Source organism: Triticum dicoccoides, chromosome 2B (genome assembly GCF_002162155.2).
Source record: "Triticum dicoccoides isolate Atlit2015 ecotype Zavitan chromosome 2B, WEW_v2.0, whole genome shotgun sequence".
Lineage (NCBI taxonomy): Eukaryota > Viridiplantae > Streptophyta > Magnoliopsida > Poales > Poaceae > Triticum > Triticum dicoccoides.
Genome location: NC_041383.1, coordinates 383,064,936 through 383,085,190, shown reverse-complemented (window position 1 = coordinate 383,085,190; position 20,255 = coordinate 383,064,936). Strand labels below are relative to the sequence as shown.

Sequence of the window (20,255 nt, the reverse complement as noted above, 5' to 3'; positions counted from 1 at the left end):
GGCCACTCGAACGTTCCGTGGGTCCTGATGCAGTAGTCACCTGGTCAAAAGCCGGCTGTCCTCGCGTTATCCTGTCCAATGCCATCACACGTGGGGCCCCTCGACTGGCCTCGGCCGCCGCGCCCATTGGGGGAGACGCCATTCCGAAGCAGAGGAACCGCACCGGCCAATCGCCCCCGCGTCTTGCTCTGGGATGCCACTCTGCCCGCTTCCTGCGTCGCTTCCTGCGTCCTACGTCGCTTCCTGCGTCCTACGCGCGGTACAGTAAGAGAGGAATTGACAGAGAGGAAGGATCCACGTCGCTTCCTGCGTCCTACGTGGCAGCAGCGAAGCACGCAAATTATCCGACCATCCCCGCCGTCCGATCTGGCGCGCATCGCCAATCCCGCAGCCCTCGCTTCCTCGTCACGACCCCTGTGCCCACTGCCAAAGCCGGGCGCGCAGTTTCACGTGGGCCACATGTCAGCCGCACGAGCCCCTACCCGCCTCGGCCATCTCCGGCCATCTCCTCTCCTCCACCAATCCTCCTCCGATCCAATCCCCGAGTCTCGACGCCGCCGCATGCCGCCGTTGCTGCCGCCGTTTGCCTAGGCCTCTGCCGCCCCCATCGCCGGCGCGATGGGGAACACCTGCGCCGGCCCCAGCGCCGGCCCCAGCGCCACGGCGGACCGCCACGGATTCTTCAGCACCGTCTCCGTCGCCGTACTGTGGCGCCCCGGCGCCGCCCGCGCCGAGCCGGCGGTCCCACCGCCCGACTCCTGCCCCTCCATGTGCTCCTCCACCTCGTCCGCGGGCCCCGATCTCGACGACTCCGACCTCTCCCCTCCCTCCTCCGACCCAAACAAGCCCAAGGTAAAGCGCGTCCAGAGCGCCGGCCTCATCGCCGAATCCGTCCTCAAGCGCGACTCAGAGCGCATCAAGGACCTCTACACCCTAGGCAAGAAGCTGGGGCAGGGCCAGTTTGGCACCACCTACAAGTGCGTCGAAAAGGCCACGGGGAAGGAGTTCGCCTGCAAGTCCATCGCAAAGCGGAAGCTCGTCACCGAGGAGGACGTCGAGGATGTGCGCCGCGAGATCCAGATTATGCACCACCTCGCCGGCCACCCGAACGTGATCTCCATCGTCGGGGCTTACGAGGATGCTGTTGCCGTGCACCTCGTCATGGAGCTCTGTGCGGGAGGGGAGCTGTTCGACAGGATCATACAGCGGGGGCACTACTCTGAGAAGGCCGCCGCGCAGCTGGCTAGGGTGATCATTGGGATTGTGGAGGCTTGCCATTCTCTTGGGGTCATGCACAGAGACCTCAAGCCAGAGAATTTCTTGTTTGTCAACCAAAAGGAGGACTCGCCACTCAAGACCATTGATTTCGGGCTCTCTATCTTTTTCAAACCAGGTCTGGCCTCTATCCTTGGTGCTGGCTGTAGTGTAGAACGTGCATGACATTTTGCTGGCGCATTTTTTTATATATATCATGGACAGTGCTAGCTTGAGCTGCTATTTTCTAACTTAGCCAGGTAGATGTGTTGTATTGGTGCACTTGCAGCTTTTAGTTGAGAATCTTTATTTAATACGAGCTGTCGAATACTCCCTCCGTCCGAAAATACTTGTCGGAGGAATGGATGTATCTAGATGCAATTTAGTTCTAGATACACCCATTTTCATTCATTTCTACGACAAGTATTTCCGGACGGAGGGAATACTATTGTGCTAGACTGCTAGGATTATTTGAAGTGTTCTTGATCGAGTTTTCATGTCTAGTAATGGACTCATAATTCCAGTTTCAGGGATAAATACATTGTGTGACAGTAGTAATACTTAAGCGTCTTCAAGTATAACAGTAACTTGGAGACACAAGCTTGTAATTTTTGAGAACTTAATTTATGTCGTTGCACTTTAGATAAGAGTAATTTGGCCCTTCTTTGTCCATGTGTGAATGTGAAATTGCTGCTCAAGGTTGTGTACTTACACAGGAAGGTAGACATGGAGTTTTATATGATGATAAGATTGAGGCCCTGTTTGTTTCAGCTTCAGTTGGCTTCGAATCACCTGTAGATTCGCTTCACTGGCAAAGCTAATTCTGCGGATCAGATTTGCCACTGAAGTACACCTGGATGTGCTTCAGGCAATTGTGCTGAAAATGGCCCGAATCCAGATTCAGCTTCACTGGCAAAGCTGATTCCAAATAGCTGTTTATTTCGGCTTTTGATTTTTCTTACGAGAATCTGCTGCCTAAAGCTGACAAACAGGGCCTGAGTTTCTGCACAATCACAAAACCTGCGACCAAACTCCTATGCAAATAGTTATGAATATTGACTATTGAGTCTAGATACTGGTTTAATTAATTGAACAAAAACCTTCAGATGATATCAAATGCACAGTACTCGTTTGATTGCATATACTTCTTAATGCTACATTGACTAAGAATATTATCATTTTATCCCACAAAGGGTCATCAGTGCATGTCATCACCAATTGAATTTCTTTTATTTGCTCACCTGCTATGGCAGCCATGTGAAATCATAAAGAATATCATGATATCTGGAAGACTTTCATCTCGGAAATATATGGCTTTTGAGATTGTATACACGATCCAGGTGTGGAGTATATGGTTATGGCAAGTGATGAACCTTCAGATGACCAAACTCCACGCAAAGTTCTGAATTCTTGAGCATGATGTCATATGATTGTGGTGACTGGTGAGCCTATTTTGGAAGGCAACCGAAATGGATGGCTTCCACCTTTCTGTTCCGGCTTTTGGCTATGGAATGGGTATTGCAGACCACAGTTTTTTAGAAATAAAAGGACATGCATGGTCATGCACATTGATAGTTGAAGATTTTAGAATGTTACACCTTACAACCTATACATATTCAGACATGGAAACTGCTATGGAAGTAATCACTATTCCTACAAGTCTTCCTGTGCAATATGCATTAAATGATTGCTTTTACAGGTGGAATTTATTCAGATGTCGTTGGAAGTCCTTACTATGTCGCCCCTGAGGTTCTGCTGAAACAGTATGGCTGCGAAGTGGATGTTTGGAGTGCCGGAGTAATAATTTATATCTTGTTGAGCGGGGTCCCTCCATTCTGGGATGGTAAGCATGCATCTAGTCTTCTAGCCACATTATTAAACCTCATCCTTTTACACAATATTGACAGTTATCCGCTTCTTTATTTTATTGTGGATGCTGGTCTCTTTTTCAGAATCTGAGCAAGGGATATTTGAACAAGTTTTGCAAGGTGATCTTGATTTTTCATCCGAGCCCTGGCCCAGTATCTCAAAGAGTGCAAAGGATTTGGTTAGGAAAATGCTGAACCGTGATCCCGGAAAGAGATTGACTGCACATGAAGCTCTATGTGAGTACATTGAAGCATAAACACCACTTCGCGTTGAAACTACTATTTTGCCATCCAGTGTCGTATTCGCATCAGTATTTATTGTAGTGAGCCATCTTTACATTGGCAGGTCATCCTTGGGTTTGTGTTGATGGAGTTGCTCCTGACAAGCCACTTGATTCTGCTGTCTTAACTAGATTAAAACAATTTTCAGCAATGAATAAACTAAAGAAGATGGCCCTTAGAGTGAGTATTGCAGTAAATTTTCCTTTGGTTTTTTACCAAGCATATTGATTAAGCATGTTCAGTATTGATGCTATTGTTAAACTGGGTTATGCGTATAGGTAATTGCCGAGAATCTGTCTGAAGATGAAATTGCAGGATTAAGAGAGATGTTCAAAATGCTCGATACTGACAATAGTGGCCAAATCACATTGGAGGAACTAAAAACTGGCTTGCAGAGAGTTGGTGCCAACTTAAAAGAGTCAGAAATCGCAACTCTAATGGAAGCGGTAACTGTTCTAACATATTTATCGCAGCATGGCACTTGTATTTTCAGTTGTATGCTTTCTAAGATAATATATTGTTTGTTATCAAGCCCTACAAGCTCAAGAAAGCTTTCTTAAATTAGGGTTCTTGAGACATCTATAGCTTGACAGTTGGGCATAGCATTCTTGACATTGGTACTCCCTCTGTAAAGAAATATAAGTGTTTAGATCACTGCTTTAGTGATCTAAACACTCTTATATTTATTTATGGAGGGAGTACTGTTTACTTGTAAAACGATCATAAGCTCTTGTATTTCTTCTAAACTTCTGTGGTTCTGAAATTTTCATTGCCATGTGAGAGTATCCCTTTCATGTTCTGGCAAAAGACTGAACTTGAGGAGTATTAGCTGTATTGTATTAGGCCTTTTTGCCCACGGCCGGGCAAGAGGGAAGGGATTTCCTTCTTAATTCTTGCTTGATTAGATTGATACATCTCCTCTCTTTATATAGAGAGGTTTACTTGACTCCCAAGCAAGGCTTACTTGACCCCTAAGCAAGCGACCCTTATCTCTAATTAACCCTAAGACTAACGGGCTATACCGCCAGCCCAGGCCCATTACGCACTCTAACAATTAGACATGAGACATGTTCATTAGGCCTTGCTTGAATGAAGATGTGTGTTCTGCAATTTTCAGGCGGATATTGATAACAGTGGGTCAATTGATTATGGGGAATTCCTTGCGGCAACATTGCATCTGAACAAGGTCGAGAGAGAAGATAATTTGTTTGCAGCATTCTCATACTTCGATAAAGATGGCAGTGGTTACATTACTCAAGATGAACTGCAAAAAGCATGTGAAGAGTTTGGTATAGGAGATGCACATCTTGACGATATTATCCGAGACATTGATCAAGACAATGTAAGTAGATTTATTCTCATTATGAAATGTATTAGATACTAGAGATAAAGAAGTTTATTCCCTTTTCTGTCTCCAGGATGGTCGGATCGACTACAATGAATTTGTAACAATGATGCAGAAGGGGAATAATCCACTAGGGAAAAAGGGACAAGGGCAGATGAGCTTTGGTCTTAGGGAAGCATTGAAGATACGCTAGTGGTAACTGATCTGTGCTCTTTCACTTTTCTCACTTTATGTTGGATGGTTTGATTTATATAGTGCCTTACTCCTCATCAGATATTTTTTTTAACTGTCCACAGTCCATTGTTTGGTCTTTGTGCCCCAGTCATTTGCTATGCTGATGATAGTGTGGCCTGAAGGATCCGCCCCTCACGATCTGGACAATTCCTGTTCCAGCTAACCAACGCAGGGCAGGATTACTGAACTGTGAAGCCAACTAAAGAAGGAATTCTCTAATGGAGTGAGCAAAGAGCGATTCTAGATGATTGTGCCATTTTTCAATCAGAAGGGGTCACCATGCTTGTAGAGTGCATGTATCTAATTTTGGCATTTCAAGCGATGGAGTGAGCAGACTGAGTATCCGGTAACTACAGCTGAGCATGAATTAGAGTACCCAAGTTCAGTGACAGTATGACTATAAAAATATAAAAATGTATAGGAGAGAAAAATATGTAATTAGTGAAGCTCTTTATATGTCCACCGATCGCACTGATACTCCCTGCGTTCATAAATACAAGTCTTTTTAGAGATTCCAATATGGACTACATACGGATGCAAATGTGTAGTACTGAATCTGAATGGAAGATAGAAGCTGATGTTTTTTTTCTTGTGCTTGCTCTAGATTCCCATGTTGGTCCTCATAATTCTTATGAGGTTGTTCTGATTTATCAGTAGGGCATGTCAAACAAAAAGGTAAAACAGTAAAAGTACCACGTAGGGAAGCACGGCTGTAGCGTTCAGTAAACGCATCAACACCATTCAATCGAAAAGAAATATTAGATACTCCTCCATCCCAAAATAAGTGACTCAAATTTGTATCGTGCTTTTTATTTTACGAGAGAACTTTCAATCTATTCACCTTTAATCATAATAGTAATGACACAAAAAATAATAAAAATTATCATGCGTATCATGCTTTTTGTTTTGCGAGAAAACTTTCGATCTATTCATTTAATCATGATTGTACGAACATAAAAATAATAAAAATTATCATGTTTGACTGTCTCAGTCAAAAGGGTTATGGACAAAAGATAGCATGTTTGACCGTCTCGATTAGAAGGGGTGTCGCATACTGCACGATTGTCCACCCCCAATTCACGCTAGCGCGATGGATTGCATAGATCCACCGAGGGAACGACGCGTCGCACTGGGAGGTGGCTGCATGCAACGAGTGCGCGAGCACGAGATGTGATCAATTCGAAACTCGTGCTTGTCAGCGAAATTTTGGGCCTACTAGTCAGAACCTACCCTCCCCCCTCATCCCTATACCCCCACTACCCCCTCCCCTCTCACACCTTCCTATCCAAACATAAGCCTAGTCTCCTTCCCCCGCGATTTTTTTCCATCCATGGCGTGATATCGACATCAATACAAAAACTCCCCACATCTCACATTGGATCCAAACCCTCGTGTGGTAGGGGGAATTGACCTCCACCCTTTTGTTCAACCTCCCACACACTCTATCCGACCCTATTTTTTTCATCCTTCACTCCAATCAATTTTTTTACGAATACCTCTACCCCCATGCACATGGCTTGATCTAGATCTGAAAGGGTTGCATCCCACTCGTCGAGACCTCCCCATGTGTCGTTCCACCTCGCCCATCGTGCGCCGCCACCCTGTCTCCTGTTTATCCCCAATCCAACGTCGCACACCATAACCTCTCCTCTTTATCTCCCCAAAGTCATGGTGGCGGTGGCGGTCGGGCCCCGATCCGAAGAACAGCAAGGGCTACGCGGTGGCGGAGACACGCAAGGGTGATGTTGTCCACCGGCTAGAAGGGGAAGCCGAGGATGGCAGAGGAGCAACACTACGTCCTCTTCCTCACCAGCCTGGCGACGACAACTCGCGCGGCGGTTCTTTATTTGTGGTGTAGGAGAGTTTTCAATACAAGATAAGTTTCACAGTGGCGGTTCATGATCTAATTAGCATGCAGGATTAAACAAAATTGTTGGTTTATTTAAGCCCAACAATGTTTTGTACCTTTAGCTACTATTATGGAATTGAATTTGCTTAATCAAGTTGGCTTTCCATAAGTGTGTGTTAAGAAGCCTCTAACCATAACGGTTTAATCGGTTGTGCGCAATAATTCTCACTAGTAGTGCAACCTAAATTGTTAACGTAAAAGCTTGTAATCATACTGTCGTTTCATTTTTATTGACTACTTTTATGCACTACCATGTATTCTTTGAATTTTTCTTGTGGGTTCCGATCCTACTCCAGTTTCTCCGTCTGGACGTAGTCGACGGAGCTCAGATGTAGATTTTTGCCGTCTCCTTCGGGTGGTGAGGTTAGGATTTCCCATCATGTGGCGAGAATGGTGTTAGGTGCTTCAGATCTATGCAAGGATTCAACGGCGACGACTGTGGCTTTAGGGCTTTGGTCCTTAGGGGCACGTGATGAAGACTTCCCGACTGTCACCGACAAGGTCAAGCCGGCTCCGGTAGGGGAGCGAGCATCGACAACTCTTTCGGTCAGGAGTGGTAGTTCGATGGTCTCGGAATCTCGATGTAATTTTTATTATGTTTAAGATGGTTTGTATCAGTGTCAAAACCGGCAGATCTCGGGTAGGGGGTCCCAAGCTGTGTGTCTAAGGATCAATGGTAACAAGGGATAATGGGGACACGATGTTTACCCAGGTTCGGGCCCTCTTAAAGGAGGTAAAACACTACATCCTGCTTGATTGTATTCGATGAGTATAGGGGTTACAAGAGTTGATCTACCTCGAGATCGTAATGGCTAAACCCTAGTTGTCTAGCCTATGATTATTCTAATAGCCTCTACGGACTAAACCCTCCTGTTTATATACACGCCGGAGGGGCCTAGGGTTGTACAGAGTCGGTTTGCAGAGAAGGAAACAGTACATCCGGACACCAAACTTGCCATCCATGCATATAGGAATCCTACCCGGACACGGGGGACAGTCTTCTGCTTTATCTTCGCGGCCCATCAGTCCGGCCCACATTGAATAGACCGGACACCCGAGGACCCCCTAATCTAGGACTCCCTCAGTAGCCCCTGAACCAATCTTCGATGACGATGTGTTTGGCACGCGGATTATCTTCGACATTGCAAGGCGAGTTCCTTGTCCTGAATATTTTAAATAAGCTTCTTGCATAAAGGAACTGTATCCAGCTCTGCGTAATTGATGCAACCCTTAGCCACGAAGGTAAGACGTCAAAAATAGATATAGTGTCTTTTACTGACAACTTTTTTGGCGAAGCGCCACACTTGACTCTTTAGCATTTCGAACCGTTTTCACGTCTCCCGTTCCGCCTTTCGAGCCTTAGCCTCCATTGGCACGTCTCATCAAAGCAGAGATCGTGCCTGCCCATTACGGGATTCTCATCAATATGGTTTGGTAACCCATCCGTGCCTTATGCACGATTTTGTTGGGAACAGGCGAGGTTTATGGCTTGAGAGAGGGGCGTTTGGTATTTTCACCGCCTATAAGAGGGTAAAAATCCCTTCTTTTTCCCCATGCCTTCTAGCTCCTGTTGAGGGAGTCCTGGATTAGGGGGTATCCGGACAGCCGGACTATATACTTTGGCCGGACTGTTGGACCGTGAAGATACAAGACTCAAGACTTTGTCCCGTGTACGGATGGGACTCTCCTTTGCGTGGAAGACAAGCTTGGAGATCCGGATATTAGATTTCCTTCTTTGTAACTGACTCTGTGTAAACCCTAGCCCCCTCCGGTGTCTATATAAACCGGAGGGTTTGGTCCGTATAGGGACAATCATAATCATCATAGACTAGCTTCTAGGGTTTAGCCTCTACGATCTCGTGGTAGATCAACTCTTGTAATACTCATATCATCAAGATCAATCAAGCAGGAAGTAGGGTTTTACCTCCATCGAGAGGGCCCGAACCTGGGTAAAACATCGTGTCCCTTGCCTCATGTTACCATTAGCCTTAGACGCACAAATCGGGACCCCCTACCCGAGATCTGCCGGTTTTGACACCGACATTGGTGCTTTCACTGAGAGTTCCTCTGTGTCGCCGCTGCAAGGCTCGATGGCTCGTCTCATTGTCAAGGACAACATCACCTCTGGGGGAGCACTGGCGGTAGGACAAACTCTCCGACTAGGCGGCTTCGTCATGGCCGCCCGATCGGCTGCCGCGCCGACGATGACCTCTCGGGTCATCAAAAACAGCCTCCACGTCAACTCGGAACTCGCCGAACAGATGGATCCAATGGAGCTCTCCTCCCTTAATGAGCTCTTGGATCGCATCGCCGCTTTGGGAGTCGCTACAGACTATGATCGGATTGGGCTTAAATCCGACCAAAGGGATATTAAATCCCCACCGGTCACCCACGAGATAGCGGTAGTGGAAGAACCACACATGGATTATCCCTCTATTTTGAGGACGAATTGTGTCTGGATTACCGAGCTCTCTAAGACGGATACCCATTCGCGAGAGGACATGACCCAGGCCCCGAACTTAGAATCGGGCAACGAGCCGGAAAATCGGGCATCACCCCCGAGCTCGAGCTGCCAAGCCTGGAAGCTCCTCTGCCCCTGGGCGTTAGATCAGATCAGAATCCAGATTTAACAATGCCCACCCACCCAGACTTAAGCCGCCTATCCCATATCAGACAAGAGCCCCAAGAGACAGTACATCACTACTGGGCCAGATTCCTCCTTGCGATAAACAAGGTCAAGGACTGTCGCGAGGAAGATGCAATCTCACTTTTCTGCAAAAGTTGCACGACCAAAGGGATCCTTAATGCTATAAGTCGCCGTGACATAGTACACTTTGCCGACTTAGCAGCCATAGTACAGAAGTACTGTGCGATGGAAAGTGCCTAGAAAACCCAAATAGACTTTTGGGACAATCCGGCTCTCACTAAACCTTTCCTCCGAGCTAAAATGGCAAACTCTCGTAAGTTACCCGATCCAATTCCCAAAAAACCAAAGCCCACTCCAAGGCATGGAACCATATTGGAAGAATGGCTCAATGGGCCATGCAAAATTCACAGCACGCCGGATACTACATCAATGCATAGCCTTAGAGCATGTTGGATACTCCGGCAGGTAGCAAAAAGCGGTGAGGATCTTCTTGTAAGCCATAAAACAGAGCAACATCCCGCCAAAGACAACAATGTGGTACTTACAGTCTTCGGGACTTTCACCTCAAATAATAGGCGCAAGCGAGCTCATCGAAATTTCGCTGAAATCTGCCACGTGGCAAAAATAAATCCGTGGAATGACACTGCTATAACTTTCAGTGCCAGTGACGAACCTCAATTCCATACAGTCCGGGCACCAGCCGCTTTCGTCCTTAGCCCAATCGTGGACAGCTTTTGGCTCACTAAAGCACTCATGGACGGCGGAAGCGGATTAAACTTGATCTATGAAGAAACACTCAACAAGATGGAAATTGATAAAAGACGCATTGAGCAAAGCGGCACGACCTTCAGGGGAATCATCCCTAGTCGAGAGGCACGGTGTGCGGGAAAAATCACACTCGATGTGGTATTCGGCACCCCGGAGAATTACAGGTCCGAAGAAATCACATTCCAAGTGGCTCCTTTCAACAGCGGATACCACGCCCTTTTAGGGCAGGACGCATTCATGAGCTTTCAAGCTATACCCCATTACGGGTACATGAAGCTTAAAATGCCCAGACCCAATGGGATCATCACTCTACCTAGTGATCCGGATGTCGCACTCCGCGCCGAAAATAAAACTGCAGCACTAGCCCTGGAAGCATTATCCGAAGCCCTAGCAGCCGAAGAACTAACAATGCTGCGCGCCACAGTGGACAGGGATGACGTGATACTCGACAAACGACCCAAGTCCACCTCATTTAAACCCGCAGACGAGATAGTCAAATTGCAGGTCCATCCAACGGACCCCACGAAGACAGCTTCCATCGGGACACAGTTGAGCCCCACAATGGACGCCGCACTATTGGACTGCCTACGTGAGAATTGGGACATTTTCGCCTGGCATCCTTCAGACATGCCAGGCATCCCACGCAGGCTGGCCGAACACAACCTCGATATACTGAAAGGATACAAGCCCATCAAACAGACTCTTAGGCGCTTCTCAGAGCCTAAACGGCAAGCCATGGGAGAAGAGCTAGCCAAGCTACTTGAGGCCGGATTCATCAAAGATATCAAGCATCTGGATTGGCTGGAAAATCTGGTAATGGTACCAAAGAAGGACAAATCTTGGCGCCTATGCATCAATTTCAAAGACCTAAACAAGGCTTTCCCCAAGGATCCCTTCCCCCTCCCTCGCATCGACCAAATCATCGACGCCACCACAGGACACGACTCACTATGTTTCCTCGACGCGTACTCCGGATACCATCAAATAAAGATGGCAGAGTCCGACCAAGCCGCAACGGCCTTCATAATGCCATATGGTCCCTTCTGCTTCAACACTATGCCTTTCGGGCTTAAAAATGCTGGCGCAACCTATCAACGCATGATTCAAACATGCCTAGAGAAGCAAATCGGCAAAACAGTGGAGGCATATGTGGACGACGTAGTCATAAAAACAAGACACATCGAAACGTTAATAGATGACTTGAGACTTACGTTCGACAACCTCCGAACATATGACATCAAGCTAAACCCGGAAAAATGTGTTTTCAGCGTACCCTCCAGGAAGTTGCTCGGCTTCATTGTTTCCAATAGAGGAATCGAAGCAAATCCGGCAAAAATCCGAGCTCTGTCGCAGTTGGCTATCCCAACAGACCTCAAGCATATCCAGAAACTAGCTGGATGCGTGGCTGCCTTAAGCCGCTTTATCTCACGATTAGGAGAAAAGGCATTACCTCTTTACCGCCTTCTTCGGCGCACCGAACACTTCGTGTGGACGGATGCAGCCGCGGCCGGACTGGATGAAATAAAGACCTTATTGGCCAGTAATCCAGTCCTGACAGCGCCAAATATTGGCGAACCTATGCTATTGTACATAGCTGCAACACATCAAGTTGTAAGCGCAGTGCTCATTGTCGAACGAGAGGCAGACGGATACAAATTCCCGCTCCAAAAGCCGGTATATTACGTGTCCACGGTCCTCAACCCATGCAAATCCCGATACCCACACTATCAAAAGATAGCATACGCGGTCTTCATGGCATCCTGGAAGCTACAACACTACTTCCAGGAGTGTTCGATTACGGTGGCCTCCGAAGTACCACTCAAAGACATAATAAACAACCGCGACGCTATGAGCCGGATTGCTAAATGGGCCATCGAACTCCTTCCGTCCGACATAACATACAAACCACGGCGGGCCATTAAGTCGCAAGTATTGACTGACTTTGTCGCCGAATGGAAAGAAGCCGGACTCCCTAAAGAGTATGGCGCGTACTCCAATTGGATCATGCACTTCGACGGCTCTAAAATGCTGGTCGGACTGGGAGCAGGTGTAGCCCTTTCATCCCCCACCGGCGACACGGTCCAATACGTACTCCAAATACTATACACAGACTCCAACAACGCAGCCGAATACGAGGCCCTGTTGCATGGTCTTTGGATGGCAGTATCTATAGGCATTCAACGCCTGGAAGTGCGCGGGGACTCAAACCTCGCAATATCACAGATAAACGGAGACTTTGATGCCAAGGATCCAAAAGTGGCGGCATACCACAATGTCGTCCTCAAAATGTCAGCTCGGTTCGAGGGGCTCGAATTCCACCATGTGGCTCGAGAAAACAATCAAGCGGCAGATATCCTCGCCCGCATCGGCGCTAAACGCGACCCTGTCCCACCTAACATATTCCTGGAAAGGCTGTTCAAGCCATCCATGGTATGGGAAGGGAAGTCCGGCAACACTAGCCCGGATCCGAATACAACCCCAGATTCTGAACCATCTGAGGTAATCGGAGGCTCCGCCACCGAAATAACACCTTCGACCCACGAAATCATGGCTGTAATCGCCTCGTGGACCGAGCCTTTCTTGGCCTACCTAAATAGGCAGGAGCTCCCCGAGGACCAAAATGAAGCACGTTGTATTGTGCGACGTTCCAAGGCCTACAAGGTCCATGAGGGAGAACTCTATAAGAAAAGTGCAACCGGAGTGCTCCAAAGATGCATCTCCGAAGAAGAAGGGCGGCAGCTCTTCGCTGAAATCCACGCCGGACCCGGCGGGCACCACACTGCGGCTCGGGCACTTGTCAGCAAGGCCTTCCGTACAGGTTTTTATTGGCCGACAGCCCGAGCAGATGCACATGACCTTGTCCAACACTGTGTCGGTTGCCAGCTCTTTGCCAATCAAAGCCATATGCCCCCCACCGCTCTCCAAACAATCCCCATTACTTGGCCCTTTGCGGTTTGGGGGCAGGATATGGTCGGACCTCTCATAAGGGGAAGCCATAAGAAAAAATACTTATTGGTCATGGTGGACAAGTTCACCAAATGGATAGAAGCCAAACCAGTTAAAACGGCCGAATCCGGGCCAGTGATAGACTTCATATCAGGGGTGTACACCGTTATGGCGTCCCCCACAGCATCATCACTAACAATGGCTCAAACTTCACAACCAATGAAGTGAAAACTTGGTGCGGCAACATGGGCATTACGCTCGACTACGCCTCCGTCTACCATCCCCAAACAAACGGCCAGGTCGAACATGCAAACGGTCTCATCATGAGCGGCATCAAACCCAGACTAGTGCGGTCCTTGACAGAATTGGACGCGCACTGGGTCGAGAGCTCGACTCCGTACTCTGGGGGCTGCGGACCACGCCGAATCGCACCACCGGATATACACCATTTTTATGGTGTACAACACAGAAGCAGTACTACGTACCCTGCGACATAATCCACGACTCACCTCGCGTGCGCATGTACGAAGAGAAGGAAGCCGAGTTAGATCGACAGGACAACTTAGATGCCCTGGAGGAGGAGTGCGACGTTGCAAAAGCCCGTTCTGCATTCTATCAGCAGCAGGATCGAGGGTATCAAAGCAGAGAAGTGCGGGACAAAACTTATAATGTTGGCGAACTCATTCGATAAAGTTCTCACCGTAGGAGGGTACCGCCTGCTAATGCATCCGATAACAGACTCGAGCCGAACCCATGGAACGCGGCCAGACTCCGGAGATTCTACGCCTAGTGCCGAACTCAGTGTTTGTCTCCTTACCCCCGCTCTTTTCATTATGTTCCTCCACTTTTTCCTTTCTCGCCCTTTTTCCTTTTGTCTTCCTCACACAAAGTATTCAATACAGTGCGGATGCTTGGATCACTCCGACCGCACCATGTGTGTAAACCATACCTGGGGGTGAAAGTGCAACTATCCCTAGGTGGTTTTGGTAATTCATAACAACATATAGCTCATTGAGCTAATGCTATTCCAAGACTATTATTTAAGGAAAGCTCAATGAATGGCATGGCATGGATGATGAAAGTGGATCCCTCAAAATACTAATGACAAAGGATTGGCTCAAGCTCAAAAGCTCAAGACTCTTCATTTTACATTTTAGTGATCCAAGATCACATTGAGTCTATAGGAAAAGCCAATACTATCAAGGAGGGATGAGGTGTTGCTTAATGAGCCTCTTGCTTCATGTGCTTGGTGATATGCTCCAAAAACCCTCAACTACTTTCTCACATCCACAAATGACCTAAACCTAAAGCCAAAATCGGTCACACCGATTCTTCCTATCCGACGCCACCGAGTTCTAATGTCATAGCCACTGCCATAAACCCCTAGGCAAATCGGTCCTACCGATAGGGACCTCGGTCTCACCGAGATGGGATTGTAATATCTCTGTTTCCCTTCGTAACGTTTCGGTCTAACCAAAGTGAGTGATCGGTCCCACCGAGATTGCAATGTAAACTCTCTGTTTCTCTTTTGTAACATTTCGGTCTCACCGAAAAGAGCAAATTGGTCCCACCGAATTTACCTGACCAACTCTCTGGTTAGCTAATTACCAAAATCGGTCCCATCGAGTTTGTGTAATCGGTCTCACCGAGATTACGTTATGCCCTAACCCTAACCATATCGGTCTTACCGAGTTGCATTTCGGTCCCACCAAAAAATCCTAACGGTCACTAGGTTTACTAAATCGGTCCGACCGAGTTTGATGATTCGGTCCCACCGAGTTTGGTAAATTGTGTGTAACGGTTAGATTTTGTGTGGAGGCTATATATACCCCTCCACCTCCTCTTCATTCATGGAGAGAGCCATCAGAACAAACCTACACTTCCAACTTACCATTTCTGAGAGAGAACCACCTACTCATGTGTTGAGGCCAAGATATTCCATTCCTACCATATGAATCTTGATCTCTAGCCTTCCCCAAGTTGCTTTCCACTCAAATCTTCTTTCCACCAGATCCAAAACCCATGAGAGAGAGTTGAGTGTTGGGGAGACTATCATTTGAAGCACAAGAGCAAGGAGTTCATCATCAATGCACCATTTGTTACTTCTTGGAGAGTGGTGTCTCCTAGATTGGCTAGGTGTCACTTGGGAGCCTCCGACAAGATTGTGGAGTTGAACCAAGGAGTTTGTAAGGGCAAGGAGATCGCCTACTTCGTGAAGATCTACCGCTAGTGAGGCAAGTCCTTCGTGGGCGACGGCCATGGTGGGATAGACAAGGTTGCTTCTTCATGGACCCTTCGTGGGTGGAGCCCTCTGTGGACTCGCACAACCGTTACCCTTCGTGGGTTGAAGTCTCCATCAACTGGATGTACGATAGCACCACCTATCGGAACCACGCCAAAAACATCCGTGTCTCCAATTGCGTTTGAATCCTCCAAACCCTTCCCTTTACTTTCTTGCAAGTTGCATGCTTTAATTTCCGCTGCCTATATACTCTTTGCATGCTTGCTTGAATTGTGTGATGATTGCTTGACTTGTCCTAAGATAGCTAAAATCTGCCAAACTCTAAAATTGGGAAAAGGCTAAGTTTTTAATTGGTCAAATAATCTAATCACCCCCTCTAGACATACTTCAAGGTCCTACAAGTGGTATCAGAGCTTTGGTCTCCATTTGCTTTGATTTCCATAGCTTTTGGTGGTCATAGCCTTGGTTTCACAACCTAGGAGAGTATGGCATCTAGTGAGGGAAATTATCACCGTAGAGGTCCTTACTTTGATGGTACTAATTTTGCTAGTTGGAAGCATAAGATAAAAATGCATATTCTCGGACATAACCCCGCTGTTTGGGCAATTATTTGTATTGGCTTGCAAGGTGAATTCTTTGATGGGAGAGAGCCGAACCGTGAAGCTAATGCGGAAGAATTGAAGATGCCGCAATACAACGCTCAAGCTTGTGATATCATCTTCAACGGATTGTGCCCCGAAGAATTCAACAAAATCAGCCGTCTTGAGAATGCAAAGGAAATTTGGGATACTTTGATTGATATGCATGAAGGTACCGACTCCGTCAAGGAATCCAAGTTGGATGTGCTCCAAAGTCAGCTTGACAAGTTCAAAATGAAGGATGGTGAAGGTGTCGCTGAAATGTACTCTAGGCTTGCACTTATCACAAATGAGATTACCGGCTTAGGGAGTGAAGAGATGACCGACATATTCATCATCAAGAAGATCCTAAGAGCATTGGATGGAAAGTATGATACCGTGTGCACATTGATCCAAATGATGCCAAACTACAAAGATCTCAAGCCAATGAAAGTCATTGGAAGAATTGTTGCTCATGAGATGTCACTTAAGGATAAGGAGGAACTTCACAACAAGTCAAGTGGTGCTTACAAAGCCTCATGTGAAGCCCCCACATCATCAAGTGAGAAACAAACCTTCAACGAAGAATTGATATTAATGGTGAAGAACTTCAACAAATTCTACAAGAGTAGAAGCAAAGAAAGAAGCTCCAAGTCAAGGTCTTACAATGACAAAAGATCTTCTAGTCGAGAGCGTAACTGCTACAATTGTGGGAGACCCGGACACTATTCCAATGAGTGTATGACACCCTACAAAAGAAGAGAAGATTCTCCAAAGAGAAGAAGCAAAAGAGAAGAATCACCACCAAGAGAGAGGAGGAGTAGAGATGATCGTTATGAATGAAGACCCTCACGGAGAAGCAAGGATTCAGAAAGGAAGGACACGTCATCAAGGAGCTACACAAAACAAAAACATCAAGCTCATGTTGGTGAATGGGTATCCGGTTCCGACTCCGACCATCACTCCGAGAGAAGCTATCACTCCGACTCCGAATATACTCAAGATGAAGGTGTTGCCGGTCTAGCACTTGTGTCAACCAACTCCTACGACATATTTGATTCACCAAATGAAGGAATTGGAAGATGCTTCATGGCCAAAGGTCCAAAGGTAACACATCCCGAGTATGTTGATTTCAATAGTGATGAAGATGACTTGCTTGTGGATGATGATTTACTTGTTGACAACTCTAGTGATGAATACTATGATGAAACGTCAATCAATCATGCTAATCAAGATAAAACGAATGACAATGATAAGGAGAAGATTGAGATTCTAACTAAAGAACTAAACACTCTTAAGTTGGCTCATGAAACTATCTTCAAAGATCATCGAGAACTTTTAAGGGCTCATGAGAAGTTACGCTTTGAAAAGATCAATCTTGAGCAAGAGCATGAGTTCTTAAAAGCAATCAATGATGATCTCCGCAAGAAAAGTTCTTCTTACATTGCCAAGTGTTTACTCTTATCTACTTACATGCCTCAAGTCAAGTCTAGTAACAAGTACAAGAAAGATACTTCCTCTAGTAGTAACAATAATAATGTCAAATCCAATATTGTTGCTTCTAGTAGTTCTCTTGATTCCACTAATGATTCTCTTAGCCAAGTTACACTTGAGCAAGAAAATAGGTTATTGAAGGGAATTATAGAGAAAGGTGTATACAAGAGCCTTGCCGGGAGTAAGCAATTCGAGGAAATTGTACGCAAGCAAGGAAGGCACCGGAAGAATCAAGGTGTTGGTTTTGAACGAAAGTTCAATGCCAATGGAGTTGAGTGGGAAGAAGATCAATACCCGAAGACGAAGTTTGTTCCTCAACAAGAGAAGTATGATCCTACTTCCTCCAAAGGAACACAAGCACAAGATGATCTTCCACCACAAGACCATAAGAACAAAGGCAAGGACAAGCTTCAAGAAGAGATTGATGCATTTGAAGAAGCACCTCAGGTCTCTGTCAAGTGGGTTCCCAAGACCACGTCAAGTTCTACTTCATCAAGTACAACTACAACTCCAAGGATTCCCATCAAGATGATGTGGATCCCGAAGAAGAAGAACTAGAGAGTTCTTGAGGGTGACTCCGCCAACATTCTTCACTCAATCTTTTTGGCAACAACAAGTGCAGTCAATCTCCACATCTTGCACTAGTTCAAGGAGTCACAAACCCTCATGTTGGTAAGGCAAGGGACAAGGTAACCTAATGATTTCATGGACATTATCTTGTGTGTGCATCACTTTATGTCTATGGATATTCTTGTTTGTTCCTTGTGGGACTAACCCATGTAGGTATGTTGAAAGTGCAACTCACTCCAAAGGATTTCTCCAAATGATCTACATCAACCTTGAGCGTCCACATCTTCAACACCTACATGAAGTCATCATCGACAAAACCCAAGGTTAGTTCATCCCTCTACAAAGGGGATCTCACATCTAGGGGGAGCTTAACTCTAAGAATTGAGTCAAAGCAACTCTAATGGTGTGAACACATCAATGCATTATGTAAAAGTGGTAACCCCACTTGAGCTTAAACGATGAGTATGACCTATGATCAAATGTTCTCATTTGACTCCTAAGTCAATATACTCATATATAGATGACCTAGTCATCGCCAATTGTTTGATAGATGCTAGAATTGGTTGTGCATGTTTTGCCACATATTTCATTTGCCATCTTATTGTGTGAGCATGTTGGTGCATATTTTACTCATTCGAGGACATCCACTTGTTGTTTTGATTGTTTGGTTCTCTTTCTTTTTGCCAAGTGGATGGACAAGAATGCCTAAGAACCTTCTCTAGCTATCTATGCTTTTCTCATCTCAAACTCTATTCATGCTACATCACAAAATTTGATCAAGTCAGATTCGAACCACTCTGTGGGAGGAGCACTCGGAGTCCCCGATTCGTCATAGACTTAAACTTCCAAAACTTCTTTGTGATTCTCGGTCTGACCGATTCCTCCATTTCGGTCCCACCGAGATCACTAAGTCGATCTAGGTTTTCAATCTCGATGCAACCGATTTGAACTTTTCGGTCACACCGAGTTGCTGTAACTATACACAGTTATGCATCTCGGTGCCACCGAGTTGTTCCATTCGGTCACACCGACAGGGCCGGGCTATATATAGTCACAGGAAAAATTTGGAAATTTCTCCGAACCTCTTCGCCCACGCAATAGCTCGCTCTGCCATCAGGGTCTCCGGATCGTCTCCTCGTCGCCAGCCGCCTCCTGTCGCTGGTCTCCACCGCCGTCAATGGATTTCACCCCCGCCGTTGCCGCCGTAGCGAGTTCATCGCCAAGCTAGGGTATGGACTCGATCACTGTGCTATCCTCGTCCGATTCCTAGCACATTGTGTTCTTAATGATTCTTGCCATGATTGAAACACTCCTATCTAGTCAATGCAATCCTTAGATTAGATGAGATTTGAAAAATTAGGGTTAGGTTTTCGCCGAAACCATCTCGGACCCACCGAGTTGAAAAACTCGGTCCCACCGATTTGGCTAATGCCATAGCACTAGTAACTCTCGGCCTGACCGAGAATTGCTAATCGGTGAGACCGATTTTAGGACTTTGTGAAACCCTAGCAGTCTCGGTGCCACCAAACTGTGACTCGGTCCAACCGAGTTTATCAGTTTAGGTTCCAAAACTGCTTCGGTATTACCGAGTTTGAAAATCGGTTGATCCGAAATGCTTTCTATGGAAAACTAAAACTGAATTTTTGAATCATTCTTTTGAAAAAATCTCTGCATTTTGTGATGCTGATCCACTCTATCTCATCTATAACTCTTCACAGGGTCAGCAGTCAGTGATTTGCAGCATGTCAGACCAAAGTGATAGTCAGAACAGGTCAGAAGAGCAGTTGCACATGAGTGAGGGCACTAGTCCCTCTAGCACTTCAGATGAAGGCAGCAGGAGCACCCCAAGCAACCTGCCTAAAGCTGCCACCAGGACAAGGAAGAAGAGAACCTCCGATTCTGAGGATGAGGACTACATGGCAGAAGAGGATGAGGCTACTTCCAAGAAAGTAGAGCTCAAGAAGAAGTTCAGCTCAACTGCAGTAAAGCCAGGCATGAAGACCAAAAGGCCTGCAGGAAGACAACCAATGTCCAAAGCCAGAGTCTCCACTCAAATTCCTTTGGAATCTCAATCCAAAG

General features: G+C 46.4%; 1 protein-coding gene across 2 annotated transcripts; it reads left to right on the top strand.

Moving 5' to 3' along the window:
- Positions 1–439: 439 nt before the first annotated feature.
- Positions 440–5,573, top strand: LOC119363776 (calcium-dependent protein kinase 17-like). Of its 2 annotated transcripts, none has more exons than XM_037629149.1 (8): positions 440–1,393; positions 2,954–3,097; positions 3,207–3,359; positions 3,469–3,584; positions 3,683–3,850; positions 4,522–4,746; positions 4,823–4,944; positions 5,072–5,573. In XM_037629149.1, the coding sequence occupies exons 1-7, from the start codon at positions 619–621 to the stop codon at positions 4,940–4,942; spliced, it is 1,701 nt and encodes a 566-aa protein (XP_037485046.1). In that variant the 5' UTR covers positions 440–618; the 3' UTR covers positions 4,943–4,944; positions 5,072–5,573. The 2 variants fall into 2 exon arrangements, with proteins under 2 accessions (XP_037485046.1, XP_037485045.1); XM_037629148.1 differs by having other exon boundaries at positions 5,046–5,573.
- The last annotated feature ends 14,682 nt before the right edge of the window (positions 5,574–20,255 follow it).

Bases quoted from the DNA above. Each gene is read 5' to 3' on its own strand.
- LOC119363776 (XM_037629149.1), top strand. From the start codon at position 619: ATGGGGAACACCTGCGCCGGCCCCAGCGCCGGCCCCAGCGCCACGGCG. The intron at 3,098-3,206 runs GTAAGCATGCAT...TCTCTTTTTCAG, and splicing joins GGTCCCTCCATTCTGGGATG to AATCTGAGCAAGGGATATTT. The intron at 3,585-3,682 runs GTGAGTATTGCA...TTATGCGTATAG, and splicing joins TAAAGAAGATGGCCCTTAGA to GTAATTGCCGAGAATCTGTC.